The sequence below is a fragment of the Dendropsophus ebraccatus genome, chromosome 3 (assembly GCF_027789765.1).
Source record: "Dendropsophus ebraccatus isolate aDenEbr1 chromosome 3, aDenEbr1.pat, whole genome shotgun sequence".
Classification (NCBI taxonomy): Eukaryota; Metazoa; Chordata; class Amphibia; order Anura; family Hylidae; genus Dendropsophus; species Dendropsophus ebraccatus.
This window is the reverse complement of record NC_091456.1, coordinates 48,479,653-48,492,886: the sequence shown is the minus strand read 5'-3', so window position 1 is coordinate 48,492,886 and position 13,234 is coordinate 48,479,653. Positions and strand designations below refer to the sequence as shown.

General features: G+C 40.2%; 1 protein-coding gene and 1 long non-coding RNA gene across 4 annotated transcripts in view; one reads left to right on the top strand and one right to left on the bottom strand.

Moving 5' to 3' along the window:
• SHC3 (SHC adaptor protein 3) overlaps positions 1-13,234 on the bottom strand; it is a 99,387-nt gene that overhangs the window by 21,579 nt on the left and 64,574 nt on the right. For both annotated transcript variants that reach the window (XM_069961699.1, XM_069961700.1), the window contains one exon: positions 6,352-6,415. In XM_069961699.1, coding sequence (XP_069817800.1) covers positions 6,352-6,415 — 64 coding nt within the window. The remainder of the gene's footprint in view (positions 1-6,351; positions 6,416-13,234) is intronic.
• The window catches only part of LOC138785600 (uncharacterized), a 45,922-nt gene that overhangs the window by 17,697 nt on the left and 14,991 nt on the right, over positions 1-13,234 (top strand). The window lies entirely within an intron of this gene.

The following is a 13,234-nucleotide window of genomic DNA, read 5'->3' as shown; positions in this document are numbered from 1 at the left end:
GTACGCTAAAAAGAAGCTCATCTCAGGAGTGACAGCCTGCTTAGCCAATCATAGGCCACAGTGCTGTCCCGTCTCAGTCAGTAATTGGCTAAGCTTGTCTCGGAAGTAACAGCGGCTATAGTCAGCGGGGAACACCGGCATTGGGACTCCGGATGAGTGTGGAGAGGTAAGCATGTTAGTGTTTAATGCCTTAAAGGGGTTATCCAGCGCTACAAAAACATGGCCACTTTTCCCCCTCTCTTGTCTCCAGTTTGGGTGGGGTTTAAAACTCAGTTACATTGAAGTAAATGGAGCTTAATTGCAAACCACACCTGAACTGGAGACAAGAGAGGGAGAAAAGTGGCCATGTTTTTGTAGTGCTGGATAACCCCTTTAAAAGCTGATTATTTCCAATTAATACTGCAGGAGGGCAGCAGATAATGTGAAACTCCTATAAAGTTCACCTGCGTTTTTATTATATTACTAAATCCCACAGAATTAAGAACCACCTCTATGCCGATGACACTCAGATCTACCTCTCTGGTCTGGATTGTCAACTCTCTTATATCCAGGATCCCCGAGTGTCTATCAGCCATAACTTCCTTATTCTCCTTCCACTTTCTCAAACTCAACATAAAGAAAACAAAACTAATCATCTCTCCCCCACTCTTCTATGGAATCTGTCAATCACAATCAATATCTGCATTCTGACCCCCGCCCCCCTAAGTCTGCTGTCTTTCGGACACCTTTGATTCTACCCTTTTATACCGCACATTCAGACCCTGACCACCTCCTGCCACTTTCACCTTTCCAAAATTTGCTCTTTTCTCAACCCTGCCTCCACCAAAACTGCTGGTACATGTTCTCATTATCTCCGGCTTGGACTACTGCAACACTCTCCTCTCTGGCCTTCCATCTATTTCTGCTGCCTGAATAAGGGCCCTATTCCACGGAGCGATAATCGGCTGAATTGGCCCGATTCTTCCGATTATCGCTCCGTGGACTAGAGACAACGATCAGCCGATGATCGTTGTCATCGGCTGATCGTTGATATAGGTCCGGACCTATATTTGTCAGGCGCCGACAGCGTACCGCTACATGGAATAGTGGTGCACGGCCGGCGATTGATGATATACATTACCTATTCATGGTGCACGGCTCCTCTTCTCCTGCTTCTTCCCGGGTCCTGCGCGCTCCTCCAGCGTCAGGGCGACCTGTGTCAGCTGACAGGCCGTTCAGCGAATCACAGGCCACGGCAGTCCTGGCCATTGAGTGGCTGAGCGGCTTGTCAGCTGACACAGGCCTAAGGCTGGAGGAGCGCGAGGGACCCGGGAAGAAGCAGGAGAAGAGGAGCCCTGCACCATGAATAGGTATGTATACTAGTTAAGCAAGAGCTGCAAGGACATCGGTAACATCTCTGTCCGAGACAGGAACTCTGTCCTGGTTTTCTGTGAGTCCCCATAGAAAACCTCTCCTGCTCTGGACAAATCCTGTCTCGGCCAGAGATGTTAACAGAGACCACAGTGTCAGACTGAAAAGAAAACATTTTATACAGCAGCTGATAAGTACTGAAAGACTTGAGATTTTTAAATAGAAATAAATTACAAATCTATATAACTTTCTGAAACCAGATGATTTGAAAGAAAAAGATTTTCGCTGGATAACCCCTTTAAACTAGGCTACAATCTACAATAACTCTGCACCACACTTTGACTGGCTGCCCCCTTACTTACTGTCTCCTTCCTATTACCTTATAGATTGTAAGCCCTCCTGGGCAGGGTCCTCTGTCCGTTTGTACAAGTCCGCCATTTATCTTATTCACACAACGTGTTTTGATTTTGTAATGTTCCTGTTTGTCACCCCCCTATAACTTGTATAGCGCTTAATTGTCAATTTTGCGTTTTCGTTTTTTCCACCTTGCCTTCTTAGACCCATAACTCTTTCATTTTCCCACCTACAGGGCCATGTAAGGGCTTGGGTTTTTTTAGGAGCAGGTGTACTTTGTAATTGCATCTTTCAATCTGTCATAAAATGAATGACAGAATCCCTTGTAAAAATGCGATTCTGCAAAGTTTGGTGGGCTTCCATTTTACTTAATGCACTTTACGGCACTTTATTCAATATGTCGGTCTGAACACAGCAATATGCATGTTTATTTTAATAGATCGGACGATTACGCACGCTACGGTATATTATATGTTAATTAGCTTTATTATTTTTATGTATAAAATGGGGAGAGGGGGTGATTTTTACTTTTATTGGGGGAGGTGCTTTGGGGCATTTTTTAAAACTTTTATAAGTCCCTTAGGGGACTTTAACATTATTACATTAGATTGCTAACACTGATCACTGCTATGCCATAGCTCGTGAGCCCGCTCCATAGCCCGGGACCCCAGTAGGATGTACATTTACGCCCACCTGCGTTAAGGCAAAGGCAGTGGGGGGTGTAAATGTACGCCGACGGTTGTTAAGGGGTTAAAGATGATGATAACAATAATAATAATTATGTTTATGATTTAGATCTTAACAAATAATGTATATTATAATACATGACAAGTACTGGATCTTAACCTTTCATGGTCTTGTTGCTGAGATACATGAGATATGTTTATAAGAAATAACAAAGATCACTTCTGCCTAAACTTTAAATTGAATCCCAGCATACATACAAAATAAAGCTAGTCAAAGTCCTGTGAACAGCACAGTAACCTACTATTTATACCTGCATCTTCACACAAGATTATGAAAGTGATATAATCTCTTCTCTATGCCGCCTCAGATTTGCATAGTATGAGTCACGAATCTCACTTTAAATCATGCCAGAATTCATCAGCTTTGCCAGTAATACAAGTGTTACCAGATGGCCCTCATTCCATGTATTTATTCAGGATCCATTTAACAACATATCATACCGGTACAGCATTACCTATAGGTAACGGGATACTGTATTTTCATAGGGTTTCTAATACAGCATATGCTAAGAAATTACTCTGACAAAACAATATAAAAATATTTCTATGTTCTCTATACAGACACAAATTACTATTGTCCCTGTAGTCTGTTAACCTCGTATGGCTTATTGGAAGATTTATCAGTCACCAGCTAAAAAATTATAATTAATACAGGCGTCGCATGCATACATTGTTTTATCCATATACCCTATCCCCATTCAATAGCCTCCTCTATAAGCCAGAATGGAAAGCTTCTCTATAAAAGCAGCTCCTGCTGTAACAGACACAAGCTATTTGTTTATTACTTAGACAGCCATTTATCTTAAAGAGGTATTCCCACCTAAACTAATATAGTTACACTTTTAGGTCTTGTCGAGTTAGATATTTTTGTAAATATATTAATTTAGCAAACTCGCCTTCTCCTCCTGATATGCGGCTTATTCCCTCCCATTTTTAACAGCTCGTTGTCTAGGTTACCGACAACAGCTCTGCTCTAAAAGCAGTGGTCACACTCAATGAGCTGTCAACAAGGGAAGAAAAAGAAGAGACATAACAGGAGGAGGCAAGTAAGCTAATAACTATTTAACTTATTACACACAAGGTTTGAGATAAGGGGAACGGGGTAATCTAACAACTTAGGCAGCAGTACCACCCTGCACCACCAGATGTCACCTTATCAAATAAAAACAACCCACACTATACTTTATACAAACGAACACTGGGCTTAGTTCATAAAAAAATATATATAATTTCTATTATGTATACATTGGTACCAAATATATATTATATCTCATTCAAGTAAAATTTAAAAATGACCACAAAAAGTTAATTAAAAACATTACATAAAAAACTGGTGTCAGCAGATATAAATCATCATGGAAGGTGCAGCTATGATAATATCTTTTGTTTTAGCACTCTACCTCAATATGCTGCACAGGGGTATATATATATTAATATCCCATATGCTTACATACAAATTACAAGGGGTCTAAAATCAGCTACTATTATCCTCTAGTTCTATTGCACTCACCCATGCTGCCAGAACACCAGAAAGAGCAGTACCTACGTACGTTTCGTTATCTTCCTCAGGGAACCCTGAGGAAGATAACGAAACGTAGTCAACTCATGTCTGTCAGACATGGCATCCCAGCTTTTCTTGAAGGGCGGCCCTCAGATCATTGAGGTTCTGGAGTTACGAACCTCTACACAATGATTCAGCTGATCCCATAGGTTTTCTATGGGATTTAGGTCAGGATAATGTGCAGGCCACTGTATTTGAGGTACCTCAATCTCCAGTAGCCATTCCCTTATGATGGGACCTTGATGAGTTGGAGCAATGCTGTCCATAAAGATGTTATGTTCATGCAGAAGAAGATAAAACAGCGCTCCGTAGCACAGGTCAGACAATACTACAGGTCAGAGCAATGAATGAAAGGCTCTAACCTGATAGTGTTGTGCAAGGATGAGGCACAATCGCATGTAACAGGACCGCAGCCACTCCCCAGGTAAATCCTTACAGGATAGATAGCAATTAGAAAAAACACCTCCACTCCGCCTAGGAATATCCATGGTCGCAGCTCCAATGGAGACACAAATAGATGAAGCTAAAAATTTATTGTATAAAAACAATGTATAAAACCATTAAATAGCGGCACAACGTGTTACTAAACCGATCCAGTTTCCAGTGACACTTGACAAAGAAAGTGGATCAGTTTAGAATTGCGTTGTGTCGCTATTTAATGGTTTAATACATTGTTTTTATGCAATAAATTTTTAGCTTTTATCTATTTGTGTCTCTTTTGGACCTGCGCCCACAGATATCCCTAGGAGGAGTGGAGGTGTTTTTTCTACTTGATCATGCAGAGGCAGAATGACCGGATTATTGATGTTATACAAGTGGTATATGCTTGTCACTGTACCATTCACACAGTGTAGGGTAGTTATGTATTCATTAGACACACCTACCCACATTGTAACACCTCTGTGCCTCTGTATAAACAACACAAGTTACTCTTCATGGATGACAATGCGCCAGCTCATCCAGGTCGCATCATTAGGGAATGGCTGCTGGAGACTGGGGTATCTCAAATGAAGTGACCTACACTTAATCCAGACCTGACTCCAATAGAAAAGCTATGATATCAGCTGAGTCGCCATGCAGAGGCCTTCTGTAGGCTTGTAAGAGTGGGTTGCAATGCCTAAGCAGACAATAGGTCAACTTGTGAACAGCATGAAATGTTGTCAGTCTGTCATTGATGCTCAAGGGAGATGAGGAAATCACCACTGCATGCTTAAAGTGTCACTGTCGTTACAAAAAACTTTTCATAGAGACATGATAAAACTTTTGATTGGTTCAGGTCTGAGTGTTGAGACCCATACCGATCGGGAGAGCGATCGCCTCTGAGTTAGAAAAAAAGAGTTGGACTTATAATGGAGCCTGACTTTTTTCTAAAGGCCTTATTCCACGGAACAATTATCAGCCGTTACGGGGGCCTAACACAGTGCGGGAAGAGGACGCGTTGCAGCGCAGTCCTCTCCATGTTCGTTCTCCCGATGGGTACGGAGTCTGAACGCTCAGACCTGGACCGATCAAAACTTTTGACATGTCTCTATGACATGTCAAAAGTGTTTTGTGATGACAGGTACACTTTAAAAATAGATGCCCTACTTCCGTGATATAATATCACTGTAGTGTGAACGTTTTACATTTTCCATAAATTTCACCCGAAAGCCAAATATCCCTAATTTTTGGTGAATAGTGTATATTTAAAGGGAAACTGACAGAACTGATACGCATATATGCATGCTGCCAGTTTCCAGTTGCCTATTACACGAGCATTACATAGTTACCGTTAGCTTTACTCTGAGATCCAGCGTCTTTCTAAAAAATGATCTCTTTGGGCTGACATTGTCACAGGGGCGGGTCTCAGCTTATAGACCATGCCTCATATTATAGACCTCCCACGGGGTGGGAAACAACTTTTATCAGTTTAACCCTCTTAAATACTGCAGTTAACGGCAAACCTGTCATGTAAGTGGTTCAAAGAAGGAGGGGGCTCTCTGTTACCCATTGCCTGCAAATGTGATAATAGGAGCTGATGGTTGTCATGGCAGCTTGGAGTATAACAAAGGACCCCATGCCTACCAATTCTGTATACCCACTAGGCCAGGCTAGAGGTACAACCAAATGGTACCACTGACAGAAAATAATAAGTTGGTGTCCTGTGAATAACAAAATATTATGCAAGCAATCAGAATATCACATTGTGACATCCCCTAGAGGGACTATAAAAATAACCTTAAATGCCTTTTTATTGGGAGTCTGTGAGATAGACGCTATGTAAAAATAGTGGTAAAATTTAACTTTTTTTTTTTTTTTTAATTAAAATAAAGATAAATTAATAAATACATAAATATCTACCTTTCTTTTCTTGAATACTCCTTTAGTCCCCGGGACAGCTTCGCATACTCTGCTGAAAGCTTCTCTACAATAAAGAACATAAATCAATCAATCAATCAATAAATAAATAAATATTTTTTCATATATTCACTACCTAACCATGGCAAAGAAAACCATAATTTATTACAATAATTCACCACATTTATCAATATGCTACATAAAATACAGTGCCATACAGAGTATGTTTATAAACCACTATATAAAATCAGTATACATGTAAGCAAAAATGCTATGCAAATCCAATAAATAAGACTACCATTGGCAAATCAGACATAAAGCTGAGTAAGGCCCCTTTCACACATCCATTAAATCTGTCAGCATTTGTGGACATCCACATCAGTGTATAATTATTTAGACCAGTGTTTCTCAAACTTTTTCTCTTGGAGCCTCACCCAACAGTGCAAAGTGATGCCTGGACCTCACCAGCAGGGTTGTATTTACCAGTAGGCCCAGTGCCTGGGGCAGCACCAGGGAGCAGGGTAAGGGAAACAACTTTTTTTGTTTTTATTTTTTTAGTCTCCCACCTCCCAAACAGACTTGTCAGTAAATCTGGCGTCTTTTCGAGGGGAGCATATGGTGGTGTTGTTCAGGTCTGGTGTGGCAATGTTAAATGTGACGCCTTGAGCCATGGGTCTCCAAACTGCGGCCCTCCAGCTGTTGCAAAACTACATTTACCATCATGCCTGGACAGCCAAATCCAAAGCTTTAGCTGTCCGAGCATGATGGGAGTTGTGGTTTCGCAACAGCTGGAGGGCCACAGTTTGGAGACCCATGCCTTCAGCTATTACCTACCACTCTATGAAACCATGAAAAACGCAATTCAAACAATGTCTCAACATGTAGAGAAATGCATGTGGCCGAAACCACCCTCCCATTTCTTTCCCAGTAGTCATATGCTGTCACCCGGACTATTGGAAATACGCCTATTGGTTACCAAATGAGTGGTTTCGGCTGCATGTGGTGACGTACAGTAAATGTGGGAACACGGCCTTAGACTGATCAGATATCAATATGATGTTCAGAAACTAAAGAATCATGATGCTAATTGGTGAGTGAAGATGGGGCGTCTTTAGGTTTAGTGCATGGGGCAGCAGCTAATACGACCCTGCTCACAAGACTGGCCAAAAAGATGCCAGGGTCTCACCATCTGTGGTGGAAATCCATGTAAAAATGAAAACTATTGTTTAGTCTACCCTTTGTTTGCCTACTAAACTCTGTATTTCATCAAAATAGGAACAACATGAGTCAATAATGTTCCTAAACCAGAGTTGTTGCAGCCAAAGAAAGGACTGTGCAGCTTATAGTCACTTTTGTGAATACTGCCTCGCCAGCTGTGCCTCACTAACAAGTAGAGGGCTCCTCACTGGTGAAACCTGCTTCACAGTTTGAGAAGCATTGATTTAGGCAGCACTTTTCCAACTGGAAGTTACAACTTAGCTCACAGCAAGCAAATGTCCAAGATAGAGAGATATCACAGGTCACTAGGTAGTGCCTGTATTCCGGGATTTCATGTCACTCTGTGTCCATGGACAGCAATAGGCGAATGTTCATACCTGTGGATGTAGGGACTGTTCACTACTGAAAAGAAGTCTCAGCTGAACAGCTGAGTGCTAAAGGGTCTGGATAGGGCCCACTTCACTCCCTACCCTGCAGTCCGCTGTCACCATCGCCAGCTACTAAAGTTAAGCAAAGTATTCAGTGACTATCTAAGTATTTATTCAAACAAGTCCGCCAGCGAGAAGCTGTGAAGTGTAAAACATATCTAAAGTATTATTCTCAAGTTAACCAGCTGTTAAGTAAACCTTCACAAGCTTATTCCCAAGCACCCAGCTCACTAAAGGGTGCTCAGTGACAAATCAGTCTAGTGTGTGTTTAGCCTTAGGATGGCAGCCAGCAAGCAGTCACTAGTGAAGGGGCACCAAACCCATTGAGATTTGTTTCTTACAATCTTATTTTAATTTATTTTTTTGTAATGTACCTCATATTATGTTGTGCAGTCCTATGGATATGGGGTAATTCCTCGGGAACACACCTGTCCTGGCCTCTATCAGACTCCTACAACCAGCAGCAGCTGGTATCGCATCCTACAGTTGGCAAATATTAATCTTTGAATAGTGTTTTTTTTCAATAACATTCTAGAACAGGGGTAGGGAACCTTTGGTCTCCAGCTGTTGCAAAACTATAACTCCCATCATGCCTGGACAGGCATGATGAGAGTTGTGGTTATGCAACAGCTGGAGACTTAAGGTTCACTACCCCTGTTCTAGAAGTAATTGTTTATCTGGTCCTAGCATATAATGGTATTTTTTGATAATTATGTAAAGTAAATATTTTTGTGTGTACTTAGGACATATGCCTTGGAGTAATATTTTCAGACCCTGGTAATAACTTCTTTTGGAGCATGGAGTTTTAACTGTTTCTGAGCTCCTGGCATCATAATAAATTATGATGACGAGAGTTCCATAAACGGTCAAGAGTGTAGTCTGTGCTATACAGTCAGCTTGCAGACCGAATATCACGGAAGTGTGCATGCCGCCTTAGGCTGTTCTCACACAGTAGAGAACTGCATAGAAAACCCATGCAGTTTTTAATTACACAGTACAGTTAACAGCTCATTTAACCTTTTAAGGACCAAGCCAATATTCATTTTTGCATGTTCATTTTTTCCTCCTTGTGTTTAAAAGGCCATAGCCTTTTCACCTGTAGACCTACATGAGCCCTTTTTTTTTTTTTTACACCAATTGTACTTTGAAATGACAGACTTAATTTCTCCATAAAATATGCTGCGAAACTGGAAAAAATTATTTGCACAATCAAATTGAAAAAAGCCAAAAAAAACTTTCATTTCAGGGGGTTGTGTATTTATACCTTTTGCTCTATGGTAAAACTGGCATGTTATCTAGGTTCCTCAAGAGCGATTACAATGTTATGAAACTTACATTACTTTTTTTTTCACTGACTGCTTTTAGAAAATTAAAACCTTGCTTAGAAAAAAAAAACTACATGTGTTTAAAATGACTCAATTACCATTCTTAAACAATTTAATTTTTTTGCCTATTGGGCTATTTGAGGCGTCATTTTTTACGCCATTATCGGTACTTTCTATTGGTAGCTTGCTTGCATACATAATCACTTTGTATTCCAGTTTTTCCGGATTTGAAGTGACCAAAAAACTGCAAATTTGCACTTTCGTGGGGTTTTTTGCGCTTACACAGTTTACTGTGCCAGATCGGTAATGCAATAATTTAATAGTTTGGGTAATTCCGCATGCAACAATAGCAAACATGTTTTTTTATTTTTATTTTTTCTTTATAAAATGGGAAAAGGGGTGTGATTTAAACTTTTAATATGGGAAGGGGGGGGGTATTATTAAAAAAAATAAAGTCTGCTGTGCTATTCCATAGAGTAATATAAGAAAAAACAATAAAATGACTGTTGTCTGAAGTCCTGAAGAGGGTATCTCCAACACTATAAGTACTATGAAGTAAAGGATTGAAGGGGTTATCCAGTTCTACAAAAAATGGCCACTTTCTTTCAGAGACAACACGAATCTTGTCTCCAGTTCAGGTGCGGTTTGCAATTAAGCTCCATTTACTTCAATGGAACTGAGCAGCAAAACCCCACCCGAGCTGGAGACAAGAGTGGGGCTGTCTCTGGAAGAAAGTGGCCATGTTTTTGTAGTGCTGGATAATCCCTTTAAGTATTATTTACTGCAGTCTTTTTTCTATTCCAATAATTAAGGACTCCACTAAATATAAAAGCAGGAACTTAACAATGGTAAAAAGTTTAAATATGTTTTAATAAAAATACAAAAGATGCAGTGAACTATTTATGTCCGAGTGTATTTGTGTACACATCACAAGCTCAGTTACTGTATCTTGATGATTTTCAAAACATGTTGGTCATTTTCTGTGATTTTCTGTAATCTTCTGGAAAGCTGTAAATGTTCTCCTGCAAAGGAACAACATTGCAATTATAATAAAGATCATCTTCTGTTGAACATTCATTACTATGCGAAAATACACAATAAAGGTTTTTCTTCATTCATTGGCAGTATGGAAAATTGGGTGACAATGCCAAATCTTATTAAATGGGTTGTCTGCTTACAACATTGCCTTCTGAAAGAAGTCCTAAAATTATGGTAATCTCAGTGTCCAACTTTCAGTACCCCTCAGTGTTCATTTCTCCACAAAAAAGTAGGGGGGGGGGTCAATTTCCCTGCAGTTCCACCAAGGGAGTAGTTAAAGGGGTATTCCAATGTCAACTATTATAGTAAAACTTGTAGGAAACGTTAAATTAAAAACTTTTTGCAAATACATTCATTTAGCAAACTTGTCTCCTCATATGCTGCTCTTTTCCATTGTTGACAGCTAGTTGTCTAGGTTACAGACCACCTGTCTGCTGAAAAAATTTCATCTGCTATATATATATATATATATATATATTTTTATCAGCCAGACCACTGTTTGTTTGTTTGTTTTTTTAGCAGAGTGATGGCGATTTCATTTTTCCAGAGCTAAAACCTGAGCAGTGATTGGTTGCTATGGGTAGTTTACACCAGTTTTCTTTTTACACTGTTTGCTTGGTCTGGACCTATATCTCTATGCAGCTACACTATGAGGGACATTTATGAAACTTGCTCCACTGGTGCAAGGCTCGGAGGGGCCGCAGATTCTTACCTACTTCATGGCATACACTAGTCGTAATCCCTGCTCACCGGTCTTAATAAATGTTCCCCTATTTCTGCAAATATATCAGTCCAAGTATATATATATATATAATATATCAGTCACAGTTTTTAGAGTAGAGCTGTGGTTTGTAATATAGAAGGTGGAGGTAAGTTTGCTAAATGAATGTAATAGCAAAAATATTTAACTGGACAAGCCCTACAAGTGTACCTTCAGTGAGGAAAATTAGCATTTGATACAATTTTGATTTTTGTAAGTGTTCCCACCTACAAAGAATGGAGAGGTCTGTACTTTATCATAGGTACACTTCAACCGTTAAGAGACAAAATATATTTAAAAAAATCAAGAACATTTTTTAATAGTTATTTAGCAATTTATTGCATGAAATAAGTAGTTTATATAATAGAAAACTAGAATTTAATATTTGGTACAGAAACTTTTGTTTGCAATTGCAGAGGTAAAAATGTTTCCTTTGATCAAGTTTGCACACACTGCAGGGATTTTTTCCCACTCCTGATCAGTTAGCAACTCTCCCTTTAAAGCAACTCTGTATCCACAATCTCCCCTTCCCCCCAAACCACTTGTACTGTCAGATAGCTGATTTTAATCCGAGATCTCTTCTGGGGTCCGTTCGGCAGATGATGCAGTTATTGTCTTAAAAAAAAAACCTTTTAAACTTGGAGCCTTGTGTCAAATTGTCGTGGCCTAGAGTGCCTGTGCCCTAGGCCTTTGTCGCCCCGTCATCCCTCCTCCCCACCATTTTTACCAATAGGAACACCGCCAGGATTATCTGAACACTGCACATGTGGTGGATTGTGAAGGCACCTGTGCAGTGTTCAGACAAGTAATGATTAGGTGAAATCCTGGCCAGTGGCATTCCTAATGATGGAGAGGGTGGGAAGGAGGGACAGAGGGGGGGGGGGGGGTCGCAGGCCTAGGGCCACAGGGCTGCAAGTTTAAAAGTAGATTTTTAGGACAATAACTGCATCACCTGTCAAATGGACCCCAGGACAGATCTTGGATTAAAAGTAGCTATCTGACGGTACAAGCTGTTTGGGAGGGGGGGTGGGGGTAGATTATGGTTACAGAGTCACTCTAAAGATTTTCTATTGGGCGCAAGTCTGAAGACTTTCTTCTTATGTAGCCACTACTTAGTTGCCCTGGCTGTGTTTTATGGGTCATAATCATGCTGGAAGATCCAGACATAATCCATTGTCAATGCTCTTACTGAGGGCAAGAAGTTGTTGGCCAAAATCTCGCCATACATGGCCCCATCCATCCTTCCTTCAATACTGTGTAGTTGTCTTGATCCTTTTACAGAAAAGTACCCACAAGGTATGATGTTTCCACCTCCATGCTTTACAGTTGGGACTGTGTTCTAGGGGTTAAACACATCCTCTTCTTCCTTCAAACATGATGAGTGGAGTTAATACCATAAAGTTCTATTTTGGTCTCATCTGACCACATGATCTTCTCCAATGCCTCCTCTAGCAGTTGTTACCTTCTCACCAAGCTGCTTGCCTACTGTCCTGTAGCCCATCACAGCTTTGTGCATGTCTACAATTTTGTCTCTGGTATCCTCTTCAGCCATGGTGAAGAGGTTGGAATGTGATTATTTGAGTGTGTGGGCAGGTGTTTTTAACACAGGTAATGAGTTCAAACAAGTGCAATTAATACAGGTAATGAGTGCACATTAGGAGGAGCTTCATCAAGGAAAAACAGGTCTGTGAGAGCCAGAATTCTTGCTGGTTGGTAGGTGATCAAATGCTTATTTCATGCAATAAAATGCAAATTAATTATTTAAATTAATTTAAAATGATTTTCTTGTATTTTTTTTTATAGATTCTGTCTCTCACAGTTGAAGCGTATCTACAATAAAAATTACAGACATTTCCATTCTTTGTAGGTGGGAAAACATGCTAAATTGTCAGTGTATCAAATACTAATCTTCCCCACTGTATATTACTTGAGATTGGAATTCCCCTTTAAGCATCATTTTGGTGTTCGCTGAACCCTGTGTAATGAACGGGTTTGCCAAGCTATCAAAAGAAGGAGATATAGTCATTCTTCAATGTGGCTAACTGATGTGGGGAGCACTGTTTTTAACCCCTCCCACACCCATAATGTTAAGTTACAGCATGGGCCAGATGAGAGAG